The sequence below is a fragment of the Cetorhinus maximus genome, chromosome 3, assembly GCF_964194155.1.
Source record: "Cetorhinus maximus chromosome 3, sCetMax3.hap1.1, whole genome shotgun sequence".
Taxonomy (NCBI): Eukaryota; Metazoa; Chordata; class Chondrichthyes; order Lamniformes; family Cetorhinidae; genus Cetorhinus; species Cetorhinus maximus.
The window spans coordinates 122,132,977-122,154,330 of record NC_135881.1 but is presented as its reverse complement, the minus strand read 5'-3'; the positions used below and the strand labels follow the sequence as shown (position 1 = coordinate 122,154,330).

Here is a 21,354-nt window from a genome sequence, read left to right as displayed (position 1 = left end):
ACACATGGCTTCATTCCAAGAGTAGTCACTGAAACACTGAGATCATAAAACCTGTAGGTTTTAAATTAAGTTAATCTCTAAGCTGCCATGGCTAAATTACACATGGCTGAAGATTTTTAAGGTTAATGAGTAAAAATAAAAGATTTAGTAGTCCAGTGATTCATACCAAGCGATTCAACGTCTTTAAGAGGGTCAACACCAGGGGATAAGATGAAAAATATGGGAGTAGCTGGATTACTTTCCTCAAATGATTTTGCAAAGTCTATCCGTAGACCATCGACATATGCTGTTCCTAATTTTTCTTCAACAAAGTTACTGTAACAGAACAGATGAATTTTTTTTCCAGTAATACAAGTTACTTCACTACTTTCTATTCATATATGTATCTTTGAAAACTGATGTAATTTGTAACTTTCTAATAATACTTTGAGTGCATGTTGCCTGCTGATAATAGTTTATGGTATCAGTCAAAGAATGTTGGCAAAATGAAATAAAATACATATATCTGGAATACAGTGACCTGAAAATCTGTAGAAGGGGGAGGGTACATTCCATCTTAAGAACCTGGATGAATGCACCTGTAGCCACTGCTAATGGCCCTGCAAATTATGTCAACAGGGTCTTGGGAAGAGTCTGTGGGAGTGAGGCACTGGTGGACTGAAGGTTTTTCTGGGATGGTCCCACATGGAAGTGATTGGAAAGTCTGTCAGAACTACATGGATCTTGAGGAGGAGAGGCTATCTCCAGCTTCCCAATTAGGGGGCTACTTGTATTATTAAAAAAAAAATTCTGTGCCTCATCTTCCAGGGTCCAGATTCCGAAGCTGGCTTTGACCTCTATTTGGGCTTCATGTCCTCCCACCAGCTAGGTATAGGAATCACGACTGAAAGCAGGCATGCAGGAATTCCTGACTCAGGAAATCCCTGACTTTGCCACCTCTTACATCAGCTGCCTTGTGGAGGCATGAGACTCATGCTTCTATAATACTGTACAGGAAATTTTGCTCTGTGGTCAAACTAAGACTATCCAGGTTCAGCCGAATTTGCATCTATTCCAGTAGACTTACAGCAGGAATTTTTTGAAACAGCCATAAATCTGTAGCCCCTGTGTGTTTACGACAATCATAGAAAATACTCTTTTGGCAAACCTAAATAGCACATTGTACCAAATCAGCCAAGTGCCTACTTAATGTTATGGAGATAGCATAAGCTACATATAACTGAAAGAGCAATATTAGAGAATACTGCACCACTCAGTACTCAGGTCTCTAGCTAGTTTATGAAAACTAAACAATCAGTTGTTTTGTTTTATTAGACACTTTTCCAAGCTTTAAGAGTTTGAAAACACATGGGTGCTTATATAAAACATCAAAGTGTGAATACTTTTTACTTGAGCTCTTTAATAAGCTTTTTACTTGCTCCATAGCTCTGTTTTATTAAAACTTTTAACTAATGTGAATCAATCAAGCTTGTGCTGGTTACTGTCTAAAGATACAGATTTGTACTTGTACATGTAGAAGTACGCAAGCACATGTACTGATCAATTTTATATCAGTAGCAACAGTTAACATCACAGAGCATTTCTGAAATTTGCTGGCATACAAGCATTGTGTACTGTTGTTCATAAAACCTTTATATGTGGAACAGTCACAGACTTGTGTCTTAAATTCTATTTTATAAATAAATTAAACAAAACACACACACAGTAATGCAAATAAAAATCCACTTTTCTGTAATTATAAACTTTACCAGAGCAGAAGAACTCAGGAGGAATCACCCTTCACCAGCACAAATTGTGATCATTCCCTCCAATCAACTTACTTAAAGATGGCAGTTTAAGCAATATAAAGTGTGGCAAAACTCACTAATAGCTCATTTATATGTAGTTTTAGTGTTGTGCAACTTTAGTGTTGTGCAATAAAAAGGAAAGTAACAACAAATTAGCACAGTTGCATTAGTTACACACAACTTCAGATAATTTGGTACTATATTTGTGGCCAGCTGGTTATCTGGCATGCACAAAAAATCTCCAAAAAAAAGCTTGCTTAAGAATTGCCAACTCAAACAAATAAAGATATGCAAAGGTATTGGGCTGAATATTACGATGTGGTGGGGGGCTCGATGGCGTGCCCCCATCATCACCTCCTGAAACAAAATTAGTTGCAGCCAGCCCACCCCACAGCCAAAACACACTGTGGGTGGCCTAAACAAGGACTGAGTGGGACTTTCACCCCTCACTGTGGAAGAAGTCCTGTCCTTGGGATTTGTCAGCCAACTGGATTGGCCAGCAGCTCCACTAGTCCTGCTAGCACCAAAAGCACATTAGTGGGCACTGCCAGGACTGCAAAAGGAGGAGCAAGAACACCCAATGGATCCCTAGAAACAGGTAAGTCCAGGGTCTTGGGTTTAAGGCTGCGGGAGGGTAGGAAGAATGGGGGGATTGCAATCTTCAGGGGGGCTGCCCCCTGATCAGTAAAGGGCAGCCCCCAAATGTAGAACTCAACCTTGACTCCCGCCCTTTAAGGAGCCAATTTAAATAACAATTGGGCTACCACTGCTGCCCAACTTGTCCACACCAAATATTTTATGGCCTGGGCAGCATATTATTAGAGTAAATAGGCTTTGGTAACAAGCCTAAATGACCCTTTATTATCTATTTTAATAGGGCTCACCCATATTATGGGGCTGAGCTCAGGGGTGGGTGGGAAGGTTGTAGGGTGGGCGTGAAGGAGGTAGGGTGGGCGGTGGGCACCCACCCTATTTTACGTGTGCCCCCTCCCCACTGGAAATACGCCAACCCCTATTGGGAAAGGAAACCGGTGTGGGAGGCGCCCCCTTCCCTTCCCGCCCGAAATCTGGGCAGGCTAACCTGCTGGCTCTCTACATCATCTCTGACCTCCTCCCAGCAGAATAAAAATTGCAGCAGGGCAAGAAGCGGCCATGAAGTGGCTGGGGTGCTGTAGGCCTCACCCGTGCCCCATAAAATCACTGCCAGGTCATGGATGGGTGAGTAGACAGCAGGAAGGACACCCACAGAATTTTATGGGACACCCCACGTGCATACCTGCCGCAGGGGACTGAAAGATCTGCCCCATGAAAGAACCAAACTGGCTGGTCAAACAACTGTATCTTTTAGTATAGTTCCCACTGCTTACAGCAGGCACCATTGGTATGAATGCAATTTATCCACTATATATGATGGTTGTATACGTGGTACAATTACAGTTTTGGACTTACTCATTTTCTCATTGCATCGCCTTTCAATCTTACTGTTTCACTACCTGTGCATTAAAACCTCCCTCTTTAACAAATTGTTGTAGGTTAAATTATTGTAGGTCACCCAGATCTCATCCAAGGTGAAATGGGACCTGAGGCTGGATAGCAGGTGCGATCATTCAGCCAAAGAAATATCAGATTGATGCATCAGCATGAGCTTGTGTTCGATATACAATCAGCTGCTGCTGCCACCAACTCTGGTGACAAGACAAGCACGCCATGAACTGAGGCCCGGAGATATGTGATCAGGCAAGTTTGCTGAGTGCTACTGATGAGGTGAAATGAGCTGCAAACAGCTCCTTGACATCTGACTTGGGAACACCTGATAAACACAATGGATACAAAAATGAATGGGTAAGTGTTCAGTTTTGATGCACTGACATTCTTCACACTGCTGCACAAATCAAGGGAAAGGAAAGACAGTGGGTAGACCAAATCAAGACTAGTGAGTAAGCACAGCTGTTCTTGCCAGAATTAAACAGAGCATTAAAAATGCTTTCAAAACATAAGAAAAATCACAGCACAGGAGATCATTTGGCCCATCGTATCCATGCCAACTGAGAAAGGGCTATCCAGCCTAATCCTTCCAGAATTTGGTCCGTAGTCCTGTTGGTTATGACACCTTAAATGAATATACAAATATTTTTAAAATGTGAAGAGGGCTTCCATCTCTACCATCCCTTCAGGCAGCGGGTTTCAGTCTTTCACCTCTGGTGAAAAAATTACTCCTCAACTCTCCTCTAATCTTTCTGCTAATTACTTTAAATCTACGCCCCCAGCTGTTGACCTCTGCTAATGGAAATGGGCCCTTTCCATTCACTCTATCTAGGCCTCTCATAATTTTATACACCACATAAATCTCCCATCAGAAGACACTCCCAAACTATACAATCTTTCCTCATAGCTAAAATTCTCTATTCTTGGCAACATTTTTGTATCTCCTCTATACTGTCTCTACTGCCATCACATCCTTTCTGTAATTCCGTGACCAAAACAGTACACAGTATTCTAGCTGTGGTCTAACTAGTACTTCATACAATTCTAGCATAACCTTCCTGCTCTTATACTCCATTCCTTGGCAAATAAAGGAAAGTATCACAAATGCCTCCTTGACCACCTTATCTTTCTGTCCTGCTACCTTCAGGGGTCTGTGGACATGCATTCTCAAGATTCTCTGTTCCTTTACACTTCTCAGAATCCTACCATTTATTGTGTATGCTCTTGTCTTGTTTGCCCTCTCCAAATGCACTAGCTCCCACTTCTCCAGATTGAATTTCATTTGCTACTTTACTGCCCACCTGACCAGTCCATTGATAGCTTCCTGCAGTCTCCAGCTTTCTTCCTCACTGTCAACCACAAAACCAATTTTCATAACATCTGAAAACTTCTTAATCAGGCCCCTACATTTGAGGCTAAATTATTGATGTAGCACAAACTGCAAGGGAACCAATAAAGTCCTGAAGAATCCATTGGAAAGAGTCAGAAGAACACCCATAGAAAGTTACCCTTCGCTTCCTGTTGCATGGCCTATTTTGGATTCACCTTGGATCCCATGGGCTTTTAACTTTCTAATCAGTCTGCCATGTGGGACCTTGTCAAAAGCCTTGCTAGAAACCACGAAGACGATATCAAATGCATTACCCTTATTGACCCTTCTTGTTACCTTCTCAAGAAATTCAATCAAGTTATTTAGGCATGACCTTTCATTAACAAATCCATGCTGACTGTACTTGATTAATCAGTGCCTTTTTAAATGACCATCTCTCAGAATTTTCTCCAATAATTTGCCTACCACCGAGGTTGGGTTGACTGGCCTGTAATTACTCAGGCTATCTTTTCTTCCTTTTTAAACAATGGTACAATGATAGCAGTCTTTCAGCATCACGCCTGTAACCTGGGATTTGGAAAACGTTGGTCAAAGACCCTGGTATTTTTTCTCTTGCTTCTCTTAACATGCGAAGATACACTTCATCTGAGCTTGGTGATTCATCCATGTTCAAGGATGCTAAACACCTTAATATTCCTCCCTCACTATATTTATCTCATCCAACATTTCACACTCCTCCTTAACCGCAAAGGGCCAGATTTTCATGGGGAGGGTGGGAAGGTCGAGTCGGGAAACTTCCCAATCCGGCAGACCCCTCTCCTTTAACAAGGCCTTCTCCTGCCTTATTTTTGTGTGAGAGAGATGTGGGGCAGGATGGACACAGGCCCACTGCCTCTAGGTAAGCCCGAGGCAGCAACGCCCACTCCAATTTACTGGGGTTTTAACGATGACTGTCAGGCCCTCAAGCCCTCGGCTCCCCAACCACATCACATGCCCCCTCATATGTCCCATGCTACACCTTCATGCCCCCTACCCCAGTGGCCCCCTCCATGGTCCCTTCATATTCCTTTGTCCGTGCCATTCCCCCATACAATTCATGCCCTATTGTATTCCCCGTGTCTTCCCAATGCTCATTTAGATTCCCCATGTTTCTCTACGCTCTCCATACCCTTGTGGCCCTCATATTCCCATGTCCAAACCATCTCCCTCACACTCCATTCCCCTGGTCCCCTCCATGATCCATCATATTCCCCATGCACCTTCTATGCTCCCCCATATTCCCCAGGCTCCCTCTATGCCCCCATACCACGATTTCCCCCTCATACTTCCATGTCCTCTCCATGCTCTCTCATTTTCCCCATGGTCCCTCCATGTTCTCTTATATTCCCCTTGCCCTCTCTATGCTCCCCAATGCTCTCTCATGCTCCCCATGCCCCCTCCATGCACCTCCTAGACCCTCTCATATTCCCCATTCCCCCTTCATGCCCATGTATTCTCCATAGCCATTCATCCAGCATTCACTATGGTCAGACCTCAGGATCCATGTCTTTGAAATCGAGATGAAAAAAATAACCTACTAACAATCTAACTGAGCTCTTATTCAAACATACTTCATACTGGAAAAAAATCTCTCATTCATAAAACCCATTTAAAAAAAATTAAATCCCCTCAATGGTCAAACTGTTGTAAAAATAAACAAATATCTATTTCACTAACCACATCAAAGATAGAAAATCATTTAATAACCTCTTAAAATAGTCAATCAAAATGTGAAAACAGCCCCTGCTAAGTGGTTCTGGACATTTTGAAACTCAACCAAGCATTCATAATAGACTCCACTATAATAACAAACCTTGGATAATGTAAACAATGGTATATTTTGATACTGAAAAACCAGATAGCTTTTATTTCCTAAGCTACACCAGATGCCCTGTCAATAAAAGCAGTCGAGGGGCAGGCAGGTTTTTTTTCCCTAACTGTAAGCTATTCAAGTTTTTTTCATGATAAAAGTCTCTGGGCATTTAAATCACTTCAGATTATTACACTAGAGTTCCCAATCACTGCAGTAAAATCACAGATGCTGTATTGTAAGACAGATAACTATTAAAATTGAAAGAGCATTTTTGTTTCCTATTTCAAAGTTTGTCAATGAAAGAAATGACTGCATTTTTCGTTCCCCACTTGGAACTGGGGCTCCCCCATGGTTCATGCCACCTCTGAGAGGCCGTGAGCCACACCTATTTACTGAAAGGGCCATCTCCACTAAAATTACAATGGGGAGGGGGTTCCCCACAATGGGAATCCCGGAATCAGGTCCTGTCTGATATTTTTAAAGGGCTTCCAAATATTGCAATTTAGCAAAAATCCAGGCTAATCTCCTTCTTTTGCGAAAACAGATGCAAAATATTCATTCAGAGCCATGTCCATGTCTTATGTCTCCATACATTAGTTATCTTTTTGGTCTGTAATTGGCTCCATGCTTTTTTAGTTATCCTCTTGCTTTTTATGTATTTATAAAACGTCTTTGGGTTTTCCTTCATTTTACTTGACAATATTTTTTTCATGCCTTCTCTTTGTTTTCCTAATTTCCTTTTTAATTTCACCCCTGCACTTTCTACACTCCTCTAGATTTTCTGCAGTATTGAGCTTTTGGCATCTGACATAAACTTTCTTTATTCGCCATAGCTTATTCTATAAGTTCCCTGACATCTAGGTGGAGTCAAAATTTGGGATTTCTTTATGGAAATATATTTGTTTTCTACTCTTTTTAACTCCTCCTAGTCTACCTCTTTTGGCTCTGTCACTGGTTTACTTTCAAGTAGCTGTTTCCAGTCCACTTTTGTCAAATGACATCTCAACTTAGTAAAACTGGCCTTTTTTCAATTTAAAACTTTTATTCCTGGTCTATCTTTATCCTTATTCCATAACTATGAATCTAACTGATGATCACTACCAATAAAATGCTCTCCCACTGACACCCCTTCTAGCTACTCAACTTCATTCCCTAAAACTAAGTCCAGAACTGCTTCTCTTGTTGGGCTTGCTACTTAAGAATTCTGTGTCCTCTACGCCTTTTACACTGAATTAAATCCAATTAATATTAGGGTAATTGAAATTTCTGATGATTACTGCCCAGTTGTTTCTGCATTTCACAACAGTTTGTCTGCATATTTCTTCTATTTCCCTCTGACAGTTTGGGGGTCCATAGTACAGAGCCAGCAGTAATTGCCCCCCTTTTTTGTTCCTCAGTTCTAACCCATTTGATGCTCCTTCTAGCATATTATCTCCCCTCACAGTTGGCAATTTAGAAATTGGCCTTAATGTAATGCCTTATGGTTGTTGTGTTTTAGCCTATGTAAGTGACTGCCTATTTTAAGTGGCGGGGACTGGACAGCAGGCCTGCCTGCTTTGCATATGAGACTAGCAAATCAGCCAGAGAGGCACAATTTATTGCATTTTTCCATTTGCAGCCACCTTAATTCCAAAGAAACCTTTAGTTCCACAAAAAAATACAAATACTAGAGAGTGATAATTAATAATGCTCAGCCATTTTTATTCCATAAATATTTCAAAAATTTAAGAGGGGATTAATTTTTAAACTAATTTTTGGTTTGAGATTAAAATTCAAGGCATTAATTTTAATAACCAAGTAATGTGAAAAATGCGAAAATTAAGAATTTTGCTGATGGGTCTGGATTATAGTCAATAAATTATGAAATTATATTTATCCAGATACCAAGAGAGACAGGGCAACTTCACATTATCAAAAATAACTGGCTCCATGATTTTGACTGAATCATCCCACTCCTGAGAGAAGAGACAGAGAAACAGTAAGGAACAGAGGGAGGGCTCCTATTTCAGAAGACCTCTCAGCCTGCAGTGAGCCCTAGGCAGGGCGGAGATTAGCTCATATCTCATCTAATAAATATAAGGATTGCTTCTCAGTGGGTATCTAGTAAGATTGGATTAATTTTTAATGAAGCAAAACAGATTATTGACTAATAGGCATTTCTACTAATCATATTTTTGTAGGATTACAATTGCCATTTTCCATGCAAATAACATAGGAAATTTATTAGCTTCAGCTATCATTCATGTATGGATGAAATCTAGCAAGATCCTTCACCAAGACAGAGCCGCAGTTTTTCTGTAAGGGGAACTGAAACAAATTAATATGTTGGAAGACACTATTATCAAGAATGCTCCAAAAGCAGTTTGAAGAGATCATTGGTATTAGGGTCATTTTTAGCCTATAGTTATTCTTAAATTTCTGCATTTTGAATTTCTGTTTTTGAAAGAAATTCCCAGAATTTTCTTGGGAGGTATGTTTTGGACATCTAAACATGGGTAAAAATTGAAAAAGACAAATATGAAAAACAAAAGTTTGGCAGAATTCACAGAAAAAAAAGCTACTGAAAAAATATGTATGTCATCAGTACGTTCTACTTTTTTTTGTGGTACTCTGAGACGGTTTTGTAATTTGGGTTGTTTACAACCAGAAGGCAGGAAAGGAAGAGAAAGACTCCAATAATAAGTCTGAGGTATGTTCAGAGCAGAGTGATGGTGTTGGACTGGGGTGGCAGTGGGGCAGGGCGGGGGGGTGGAGTACGGTAGAAGTGAGAAACACGGAAGAACTTTTAGTTTGCCTGTCTGTCGCATTTTAACGCAGCAACCTAATTGGAATAAAACTTTTGGGTTGGCGTTGAGTGCCCAACAGCAGGTGTGGTGCTGGCTCGAGTGATACAATTTTAACTGGAGTTTATAGAGGACCAATCCAATGATGGAGTTGGGAGTTTGAATCAACAGAAAGAGAGAAGTCTCAGAATGGATCCAGGATGATCGAGGGCTGCACCTCAATTTAATGCTGCATTGCTTGATGCACTGTTGAGTAAAGTGAGGAGTTGGAGAGAAACATTTGTCCCAGCAATGGGGTGAAGAAATCTGCTGCTGCAACAGCAGGAGCACTATGCCACATTCCTGATTTCAGTGCAGGAAGCACTTTAATGAACTAAGGACAGGAAAGGTGAGTGCAATTGCACATTGAGTGACATCTGCATCACTGCCCTCTTACTTTGCCTTGTCAAGCCAACTCCAACATAGCTCACACCCACTTGCCTTGCAAGCCCACACATCCTTCTCTTCCTATGCGCTTTCTCACATCTCCATCAATCTAGCCATCACTGTCACTCACCCTGATCCTTATGCAATTTCATACCCCTCACGCATTCAAAGCTGAACAATGCCATTACAGTGATTAGATCTGTTTTATCCCCCATTGCAGAATAGAGCTCAGACCACAAGGGAGAGGGAGAAAACAAGAGGTGGTCCTTCACAGATCTCACATCTGCAGAGGAACTGCTGGAGACCAATCAGAGGGGAATGGAAGCCGGAACTCTACTCCCATTTCTCACCCACTGCAGCTGCCCATACCCCACCACAAACCGCCTGCCCCAACCATCAGCTCCCAACATGCTGCCTACTCTCTCAATGGCCGGGTCTGTCTTTCAACAGGTACAGGTGTTGCAATCTTTGGTGGGGCCCTCATGGTCTCTTGTTGGAGATGCTCATTGCTTGGCACTTGTGTGTTGCGAATGTTATCTGGATATTGTCCAGATCTTGCTGCATTTGGACACGGGCTGCTTCAGTATCTGAGGTGTCGCAAGTGGTACTGAACATTATGCAATCATCAGCGAACATCCCCACTTCTGACCTTATAATGGAAGGAAGGTCATTGATGAAGCAGCTGCAGATGATTGGACCTAGGACACTACCCTGAGGAACACTTGCAGTGATGTCCTGCAGCTGAGATGACTGACCTCCAACAATCACAACCATCTTCCTTTGTGCTAGGTATGACTCGAACCAGTGGAGAATTTTCCCCTTGATTCCCATTGACTCCAGTTTTGCTAGGGCTCCATGATGCCACACTCAGTCAAATGCTGCCTTGATGTCAAGGGCCATCACTTTCACCTCACCTTTGGAGTTCAGCTCTTTTGTCCATATTTGAACCAAGGTTGTCATGAGGTCAGGAGCTGAATGACCCTGGCACAACCCAAACTGTGTGTCAGGTTATTGCTAAGCAAGTGCCACTTGACAGCACTGTTGATAAGCTCTTCCATCATTTTACTAATGATCAAGAGTGGATTGATGGGGCTGTAATTGGCCAGGTTAGATTTGTCCTGCTTTTTGTGTATAGGACATACCTGGGCAATTTTCCAATTGCCAGGTAGATGCTAGTGTTGTAGCTGTACTGGAACAGCTTGGCTAGGGGCACAACAAGTTCTGGAGCACAAGTCTTCAGTACTATTGCCGGAACATTGTCAAGGCCCATAGCCTTTGCAGTATCCAGTACCTTTTGCTGTTTCTTGATATTACGTGAAGTGAATCGGATTGGCTGAAGACTGGCATCTATGATGCTGGGGACCTCCGGAGGAGTCTGAGATGGATCATCCACTCGGTACTTACGGCTGAAGATTGTTGCACTGATGTGCTAGGCTCCCCCATTATTGAGGATGGGGATATTTGTGGAGCCTCCTCCTCCTCCTGTGAGTTGGTTAATTGTCCACCACCATTCACAACTGGATGTGGCAGGACTGCAGAGCTTAGATCTGATCCGTTGGTTGTGGGATTGCTTAGCTCTGTCTATCGCATGCCACTTACACTGTTTGGCATGCAAGCAGTCCTGTGTTGTAGCTTCACCAGGTTGACACCTGGTTGTTTGGTATGTCTGGTGCTGCTCCTGGCATTCCCTCCTGTACTCTTCACTGAACCAGGGTTGCTCCCCTGGCTTGGCGATAAAGGTAGAGTGGGAGATATGCCAGGTCATCAAGTTACAGGTTGTGGTTGAGTACAATTCTGCTGCTGTTGATGGCCCACAGCGCCTCATGGTTGCCCAGCCTTAAGCTGCTAATCTGTTCGAAATCTATCCCATTTAGTACAGTTGTAGTACCACACAACACAATGGAGGGTATTCTTAATGTGCAGAAGGGACATTATCTCCACAAGGGCTGTGCGGTGGTCACTCCTACAGATACTGTCATGGATAGATGCATCTGTGGCAGGCAGATTGGAGAGGATGAGGTCAAGTATGTTTTTCCCTCTTGTTGGTTCCCTTACCACCTGCCACAGACTCAGTATAGCAGCTATGTGCTTTAGGACTCAGCCAGCTCGGTCAGTAGTAGTGCTACCGAGCCACTCTTGGTGATAGACATTGAAGTCCCCCACTCAATAGTACATTCTGTGCCCTTGCCACACTCAGTGGCAACCTTCAAGTGGTGTTCAGCACAGAGGAGTACTGATTCATCAGCTGAGGTGGTACAGTATGTGGAAATCTGCAGGAGGTTTCCTTGCACATGTTTGACTTGACGCATGAGACTTCACGGGGACTGGAGCTGACGTTGAGGACTCCCAGGGCAACTCCTTTTGACTGTACACCACTATGTTGCCACCTCCAGTAGGTCTGGCCTGCTGGTGCAACAGGACATACCCAGGTGATGGTGGCGTCCAGGACATTATCTGTAAGGTATGATTCCATGAGTATGACTATGTCAGGCTGTTACTTGACTAGTCTGTGGGACAGCCCTCCTAATTCTGGCACAAGCCCCCAGATGCTAGTAAGGAGGACTTTGCAGGGTCGACAGGGCTGAGTTTGCCGTTGTCATTTCCCATGCCTAAGTCGATGCCGAGTGATCCATCCAGTTCCATTCCTTACAGACTTTGTAGTGGTTTGATACCACTGAGTGACCATTTCAGAGGGCATTTAAGAGTCAACCGCATTGCTGTGGGTCTGGAGTCACATGTAAGCCAGACCAGGTAAGGACGGTAGATTTCCTTCCCTAAAGGACATCAGTGAACCAGATGGGTTTTTATGACAATCGACAATGGTTTCATGGTCACCATTAGGCTTTTAATTCAGGATTTTTTATTAAATTCAAATTCCACCATCTGCCATGGTGGGATTCAAACCCAGGTCCCCAGAGCATTATCCCGGGTCTCTGGATTACTAGTCCACTATGCCACCGCCTCTCATCAATATCTTCAAAATGCAGAAACTAACCTCTCAGCACAAATACTCTTGACAAACCCTTTCCCAATGCCCCCTCTAAATGTTTTTTCACTGGATGCGTCCTGTTCATTTTAAATTTTTCAGCATGGTAGTGGCCGCACAATATCTTAAAGGTGAATCTTGTGAGCAGCCTGTGTGGTTTTTTTCCCAGATTGCGATGCAGCCATACATCCGTGCTGCTTACAGGAAACATGCGCACTGACAATTTACTGCTGTATGTGGCTGAGCTTTAATGAGCCCCATAAATTGCCATTTTCTCCTTGATTTGATTTCAATGACAAGTTTCAAGAATTCCAGAAAACCCGTTCATGTACAGTTAAAATATTGTTGTTGTTCATGGATCAACCTTTTCAAATCACTAAACTGCTTCACTACAGGGGTTTGTGCACATGGAGTCAAAGGCACATGTGTTAAACCTGGATGCTGGCTCATAGGAACTGACTCCCAGATGCAATCACATTTCTGACATCTTTAACCCTCTCCAACCACTCGTACCTAAATCCCTAAGAGTTGATTTCTGGGACAGAATAACCAGCACTTGTGGCTCAAATTCGAGTAAAATCTATTTAAAGCCTGGAAATCCAAAGATAATGACCTACAAAAAAGCGTGGAAAATCAGATAAATATCAGAAAAAAAAGTAACAGGCTAACTAATTTTTTGGTGGAAATCAATAATGATCAACAATGCCAATCTCTAGTGATGGATTAGCTCAAAGATGACATTGCACATTTTGAAAAAGTTTAACAATGAAGCCCTCACACCCTCTCACACATTCTTTACATGATTTGGTACAATTACCTCACTGCATACGTCATCCTGTCAGGCCTCAAAGCTCTAAGCATTATAAGTTTCTGAAGGGAGCTCTTCTTTTTCCACTCCTGAGGAAACTTTTCCTTCTCAGGGCATTCTGATTCAACAAACTTCTTCCAGCGTTTGGCCGAGCCTTCAATGTCTCTGTCTAACCCACGGAACTCATCCATCATTGCCATTGTCTAAAAACATTCAAAAGTATACACTTGCATCATTTTTATTTCACATATTTCATGCCACTCATGGGAAAAAGAGTACAGGAATCTGCAAGATCGTTGATCACGCCTCCTCCTTCACTTCACCATTAAAGCATTTCTAACAACGGTGCTTTTATCAGCTCTTTTTCCCTGTTAAGCAACAGTTCGCATCTACATGCATCTTTAACTTGGAAAAACATCAAACATCTCAAGGCACTTTGAGCATTATCAGACAAATCTGACACTGAGATGTACAAGGAGATATTAGGACAGGTCACCAAATGCTTGGTCCATATGCATAAGTTTCAAGAAGCATCTTTAAGGAGAAGAGAGGTTAACAAGTTTAGGGAGAGAATTCTAGAACTTCCATCCTGGACATCTGGAGACATGCTGCCAATTGTGGCATGAAGGAAATCGAGGACACACAAGAGCCCATAGTTGGAGGAATGCAGATTTCTAGAAAGGTTATAGGGCTGGAGGAAATTACCGAGATAGGAAAGCATCAGGTTTTGGAGGGATTTGAAGACAAGGATAAGTATTTTAAATTTTAAGGTCAGTGCACACAGGGATGATGGGCGAATTGGATGGTGTGAGTTAGGATACGGGCAACAGTGTTTTAAATGAGCTGAAGTTTACAGGGGTGAAAAATTAGAGGCCAGCGAGGAGAGCATTAGAATAATTGAGTCTGATAGTAACAAATGATGGGCTGAAACAGGGGAGAAGAGGGAAATATGAGGTATTGGTGAAGAAGAAAAACAGTGTTGACAGCTCATCTCAGGAACAAATAAAATGCCGAGGTTGCAAACAGTCAGGTTCAGTCTCAGAAAATAGTCAGGGAGGGTGGTGGAAGGGAATGAAGTTATGGCAGGACGGAGACACTAGTTTTGGTCTTCCCAATATTTAGTTGGGATGAAATTTCTGCCAGTATTGGATTTTGGACAAGCAGCATAAAAAAATAACAGGAATAGTGGCGGGGTTGAGAGAGGTGCTGATGAGGCAGGGCTGGGTATTGTCAGTGTACATGTGGCATTGTGATTTTGGATGTCTCTGAGGGGCAGCAGGTCATTAAGAAATAAATGAGGTTTATTCTAGTGCAGATCTGCTGGAAAACTGTACTGTATTTGTAATCATGGTAAACAGTGAATTCCTCTTGGAATATCACAGTTTACATGGAAGAAAAATTAGGCAGGCTCCATGACAGGCATGTGTTCCTACCGGTCCAATTTTCTTATCCTCTTTGCATCTAGGCAATGATTTATGCCCAAGTGCGAACCCAAACTTTAGCACAATATGTTTTTCTTTCAGAGCAAAAATAATAGTCGTAGGTCCTGATTCAGATCATGTGGATTTGCTCTAGTCTAAACTTGTCTTATTAATTTTGCAAGCTAACTGGACATATGCTTGAATAAAAACAGAAAATGCTGGTAAAACTCAACAGGTCTGGCAGCATCTGTGGAGAGAGAAACAGAGTTAACGTTTCGAGTCCATATGACTCGTCTTCAGAGATAAAAGAGGAGTAGAAATGTGATGGATATTATACTGTTTAAGAGGGGGTGGAGCAGGTGGAGCAAAATAGAAGGTCAGGGAGAGTTGGGAGCTAAGGAGAAATTGGACATATGCTGGATTTGAATCCAGCAGATCATATGCAACAACTTATATTTGTACTTATATAGGGCTCTTAACATACCAAACAGTCAAAGTTGTTTCACACAAGTGTAAGGGGCAAAATAAAATGCTAAAATTACCTTGATGGCACTCCAAGATTGAGTGGAGAGAAAATCAACAGGACTCTTGTATGTTTGCTCAACATTGAATCTCAGGAAAAAGTCCAGCTCCTCAAGTTCTATTTCATTGTTCATCAACAGGATCTGGAAAATAAAACAGTTTAAAATGTTTTGTTTGGGGTCTTTCCTATCCTTCTTACATATGTTAGATAAACTCACATGGGTAAATTTTAGCTTCTTATAGATCCTTCACTGGACCTGATGTCTTGGTAAGTTTCTGACAGCAAGTCCAAGATAACAGAAAACCTTTTATTAGTTCCTGCATTTATCCTCAAATTCCACAGAAAATGGCGAAGTCAGATAAAAGTTGACTTTGTAATAGGCTTTAACTCCCACAAAAATTGAGATGAAAACATGTATAATCGTAAAAAAATATATAATTTTAACAAATATGTGAGCTAACTAATCTGGACACTTTGCTGTTCAAACTGATCAGATTCTCTTATTTGAACACTGTAGGCTACATATGCACTCCCCAAAAATAGTTGCTGGGGCTCCTTGGATTTTAATAACTATTAAGTAAATTCAAAAGCAGCTATCAGCCATGCACATATTTGAACAAATCAAACAGCTATTTGTCTTTGAATCGTATGCCTTGGTTCCTTACTCAAGCTATCTCCTCAGAGATCAATCTGATTAACAGTGCTGGTAACTCTGTATCAGGATAGATCGTGGGCATGAGTTCTGAATGCAAGTTCTTTTTAACTCTGGGGTAACTTTGAGCAATAGCGTAAAATGCATTATAACCAACCAATATATCATTATTTTTATTTCTATTCATTTATTTTGCAGATTTGATATCATTTATTTTACACTATTGCATATAATCAAAAATATACTCCCCTCATGTATTATTAAAATTAGAGAAAATACTTCATTTTGGTCCTTGGCATGATGAATATTTATTATTTTATTTCATACACTAATCCAAAATATCTTGGAGCCAAATACAAGACTTTTTATTGGGTCCTTCTTCGGAGAAGTTCCAATAGAAAGAATCAGGTAAAAAAGGACAGAGCTTGATGCAATGTAAGGGCAGAAATTTTATTGGAAAATTTCTATTATTGAATAAAAAAGGAGCTAAAACAAAGATAAAAGGAAGGAACAATAGTATAAAAGAATAAAATTAATCTTAGGAGCAATTCTAATGGGGCTATTCTAGCAAATTTTACTTAAATAATTTGGCACTGCAATTCCAGATTGTACAAGGTCACCTCTCTTTATTGGGTGGGGTGGTAGTCCCATCAGTGTCCTAGTGGAGTTACAGCAGGAGCCTGGGAGAACCCTCACAAAATTTCACAGCCTTTGTTTAAATCTTGGTCACACTTAATTGTGTGTCCCACTAGTTTTGGGACTCTGCAAATAGCACAATCTCCACAGCACTTAGGCTGAACTTGTTTCACTGCCACCAAGGCATTCAGAATGGGGATGCAACCAAATGATAGGCATTCAGCATGCAACAGTAATCTAAAACTGGATTATTTCTGCGAACAATTTGTCAATATTAAATGTTTAATTATCAGAGACTGCAATAGGATAAATATCGCATTACATATAATTGCAAAGAAGTTCCAATTTCTACAGATTCCAAAATGTTTTCACTATAGTCCAACATATGTTTATAAAATCCAGCTTTCAATTCACAGTTTTCTACTAATGTGTTATACTGGAAAACATACTTGTGATCTGTTTAGGAAGCTTAATTCCCTGTTAGCAAAATATATTAAAGGACTAGTGTCATCCAGCACTTCCTAGTTGCAAATAAGAAAGTTACTGACTGAATATGGAGTAATCTCATTAACAACATCAATAGGAGCAAATGATTGCATAATTAACACTCCTGTGTTAGATATTTCAATAAATGTGTTATCAATGAAGACCCAAAGGTTTTGATAATCTATCCTGCTATTGGAAGGTGGATTTCAACACCTTACTGGTCATATATTATGCTGGAAATGTAGCGAAGCAGGCAACAGGACACTTAGAATGACTGCAATACCAGAGTCAATCCACATTGAAGAAAATATACACACCTGGAAAGTTGTGAGAGAAATAAATGCAACCTTGTCCCTTTCGAAGAGACCTCTGCTAGTATAGAGAAACACAGAGTATGTGATGCAGTCTGTAAGATTTGCTACTCGCTCCTTCAGATCCTCAGATTGTTCTGTCCGTTCAATAGCTTTACGAAATACAATGTTAAAGGCCTAAAGAAAATTAGCAGAAAAGTCAGTTATCCAACTGGCATTAGTGTGATTGCCACTCTATATGACATCTTAGGGATGTGGGGACTATGGGCAGAATTTTCTGCCTGCCGGGTGGGCGGGCCCGACCCAATCTCCGGTGGGCAGGGAGCTGATCCCTGCCGGAGAAGCGGGCCCCGTCACCATATTATGTGGGCGGGCCAATTAAGACCCATCCAACGTGACATTTGGCGGGAAGCGCTATGTGCTTCCTGTGCGGGCAGGGGGGGGATCCCCCAAAAGCGAGAATGTGCTTTTCCGCGCATGTGCACGAAAGAGCGCACATCTCCCTGAGTCGAAGTGCTGCCTCATGGAGATCGCTTACACTTTTAAAAACATTCAAAATAGAAAAGAAAAATCCTTAACATGTCCCCCTCATGTGACAATGTTCATAACTTAGACTAAAACTTTATTAAACTGTTTAAATCCCTACATGAAACCTCATCCCGCCAGTGGATGAGGTTTCATGTTTTTTCTATTGCCCGCCAGGGCTCCTGGCCTGCCCGCCAACCTTGAGGTTGGACAGGCAGGTCTTTTAATTGTTTCAATGATCCTGTCAATGACCTCAAGTGGCCATTGACAGATGGCCGGGGCCGCAGCTGATTTTGCTGTGCCCTCGCCTTCCTGAAAATTTAAATGGTGCGTGATGGTGTCAGGGGTTCCCCCCGACGTCATTCCACGTCATTTTACGTGTTGGCGAGCGGGCCCCGCCTCCTGCTCGCCAATGGCAAAATTCTGCCCTATAGTTTTGGTATGACTTTCCCTTTGTTTTCTCTTCCTTCCTGTGAAACAACACATGGCCAATGCTCCACTCTTCTACAGCACTGCTCAATGGTGGTTACTAATATTTAAATCTCTTTTATACATTGTTTAGCAATTCTCCACAGGATGTGGTTTCAATCCATTAACTTTTCAATCTCTGATCCTGTCGTACCCTTCCTTTGTCTCCGGATAAGGCAAAAAGACGAGCCTCTGAGGGACCATTTTATAAATGCATGCTCCCACATTTTAAGTGCAATATAAACAAATTGTAGATATGTTTGTCATGATTTTCCTGTCCATTTAAAATTAATGGATGAAATGGTTTTCTGATATATGCTTCCAATGAATGAGATTCTCAGATGACAGCACATATTCATAAAGTCCTTTGCTGCCTGTTGTTATAATTATGTGTCATTATTTGGAAAGTAGGTATGCCTCCAAACTCAAAAGTCATTCGCCACCATTCAAAATGGTGAACTCAATTGCACAGCAGAAGGAAGAAGACATTGGCACCAGTACTGGGGAAAGAGGGAGCTATTCCGTTCCGACGGGATCCACTTGAATCATGTCAGGACCAGTGTCCTGGCAAATCGCATAACTAGGGTCGTAGATAGGGCTTTAAACTAAATAGTTGGGGGGAGAGTTCAGCTGCACGGAAATATAAAAAATCAAAGTTTAAGGAGAGGGTAGGAGTGCAGGTTACTGATGAGGTTGATTGTTACCAAAAAATGAAAGGAAGGGACAGAGTGTGTGAACGCCATATTGCACCAAAGAATCATTTAAGAGTAGGGAAAATTGACAATAGGGCAAACTTAAAGGCTTTGTATCTGAATATGCATAGCATTCGGAATAAAACTAATGAGTTAACAGCGCAATAGAGATAAATAGGTATGATTTGGTGGCGATTACTGAGACATGGTTACAGGGAGAACAGGATTGGGAGTTGAATATCCAAGGATACTCAGTGTTTCAGAAGGTAGAAAGGAAAAGGAGGGGATGTAGCTTTGTTAGTAAAGGAAGAGATCAGTGTGAGGAATGATATAGGCACTGGAGAGCAAGACGTAGAGTCAGTCTGGGTAGAAATAGGAAATAGCAAGGGAAAGAAGTCCCTGGTGGGAGTAATCTATAGGTCTCCAAACAGTAGTTCAGCAGTAGGGCACAGTATGAACCAGGAAATACTGGTAAGAAAGGCACGGCAATAATCATGGGTGATTTTAATATGCATATAGACAGGACCAATCAAATTGGCATGGGTAGCCTCGAGGGAGAGTTCATAGAATGTAGTAGAGATTGTTTTTTGGAGCAATATGTCAATATGTTGTGGAATCAACCAGGGAGCAGGCTATTCTGGATTTGGTTTTGTGTAATGAGATGGGATTAATTAATGATCTCATAGTAAAGGATTCGCTAGGGAAGAGTGATCATAGCATGCTAGAATTTCAAGTTCAGTTTGAGAGCGAGAAACTTGAGTCCCACACTAGTGTTCTGGAGTTAAAAAAAGGTAACTACATTGGCATGAGGGCAGATTTGGCCCTAGTGGGCTGGGCAGGAAGACTACAATGCAGGACAGTTGATGAACAGTGGCAGATATTTAAGGAGATATTCAATTCCTCCCAAGTAAAATATATTCCAAAAAAGGAGAAAGATGGTAAGAGGGGGGAAAAGCATCCATGGCTAAGCAAGGAAGTTAAAGATAACATAAAGACAAAAACTAAGGCATACCAAATTGCAAAGGTCAGTGGAAGGCTGGAAGATTGGGAAACTTTTAAAGATCAACAAAGGGTCTTTAAAAAAATAAAAAGAGCAAAGGTAAATTATGAAAGAAAACTAGCGCAAAATGTAAAAACTGATAGCAAAAGCTTCTACAAGTATATAAAAGGAAAGAGGGTAGCTAAAGTGAATGTTGGTCCCTTGGAGGATGAGGCTAGGGAGTTAATAGTGGGGAATGCAGAAATGGCAGAGATGCTTAATCAATATTTTGCCTCAGTTTTCACAGTGGAGGACACTAGTACCACCGCAATAGTAACAGGTAGTGCAGAGGGTATAGAGAGGGAGGAACTTAGAACAATCACCATCACTAGAGAAAAAGTACTGAGCAAACTATTGGATTAAAGGGTGACAAGTCCCCAGGACCTAATGGCCTACATCCTAGGGTCTTAAAGGAAGTGGCAGCAGAGATAGTGAATGCATTGGCTATAATATTCCAAAATTCCCTAGATTCTGGAAAGGTTCCAGTGGATTGGAAAAATGCTAATATAACGCCCTTATTCAAAAAGGTGGGGAGGCAGAAAGTAGGAAACTTTAAACCAGTTAGTTTAACGTCTGTCATTGGGAAATTGTTGGAATCCATTATTAAGGAAGTAGTAATGGGGCATTTTGAAAGTCAAAATGCAATCCATCAGAGTCAACATGGTTTTATGAAGGGTAAATTGTGTTTGACTAATTTGCTAGAGTTCTTTGAAGATGTGACAAGCAAAGTGGATAATGGGAATCCTGTAGATGTAGTATACCTGGACTTCCAGAAGGCCTTTGATAAGGTGCTGCACAAAAGATTAATACGCAAGATAAGATTACATGGAGTTAGGGGTAATATATTAGCTTGGATAGAGGATTGGCTAACCAACAGAAAGCAGAGAGTCGGGATAAATGGGTCCTTATCTGGATGGCAAGCTGTAACTAGTGGGGTGCCACAGGTCCTTGGGCCCCAACTATTTACAATCTATATTAATGACTTGGATTCAGGGATAGAAGGTACTATAGCTAATTTTGCAGATGACTCCAAAATAGGTGGGAAAGTAAGTTGCAATGAAGAAATAAGAAATTTACAAATGGATATGGACAGGTTAGGTGAATGGGCCAAAATTTGGCAGATGGAGTTTAACGTGGATAAGTG

At 41.5% G+C, this 21,354-nt stretch overlaps 1 protein-coding gene across 1 annotated transcript in view; it reads right to left on the bottom strand.

Moving 5' to 3' along the window:
• The window catches only part of LOC144678871 (dynein axonemal heavy chain 11-like), a 552,140-nt gene that overhangs the window by 72,521 nt on the left and 458,265 nt on the right, over nt 1–21,354 (bottom strand). Inside the window, exons 69-72 of the mRNA XM_078538870.1 lie at nt 17,493–17,663; nt 15,421–15,543; nt 13,467–13,660; nt 167–315 (exon numbers count right to left, since the gene is read on the bottom strand). Coding sequence (XP_078394996.1) covers nt 167–315; nt 13,467–13,660; nt 15,421–15,543; nt 17,493–17,663 — 637 coding nt within the window. The remainder of the gene's footprint in view (nt 1–166; nt 316–13,466; nt 13,661–15,420; nt 15,544–17,492; nt 17,664–21,354) is intronic.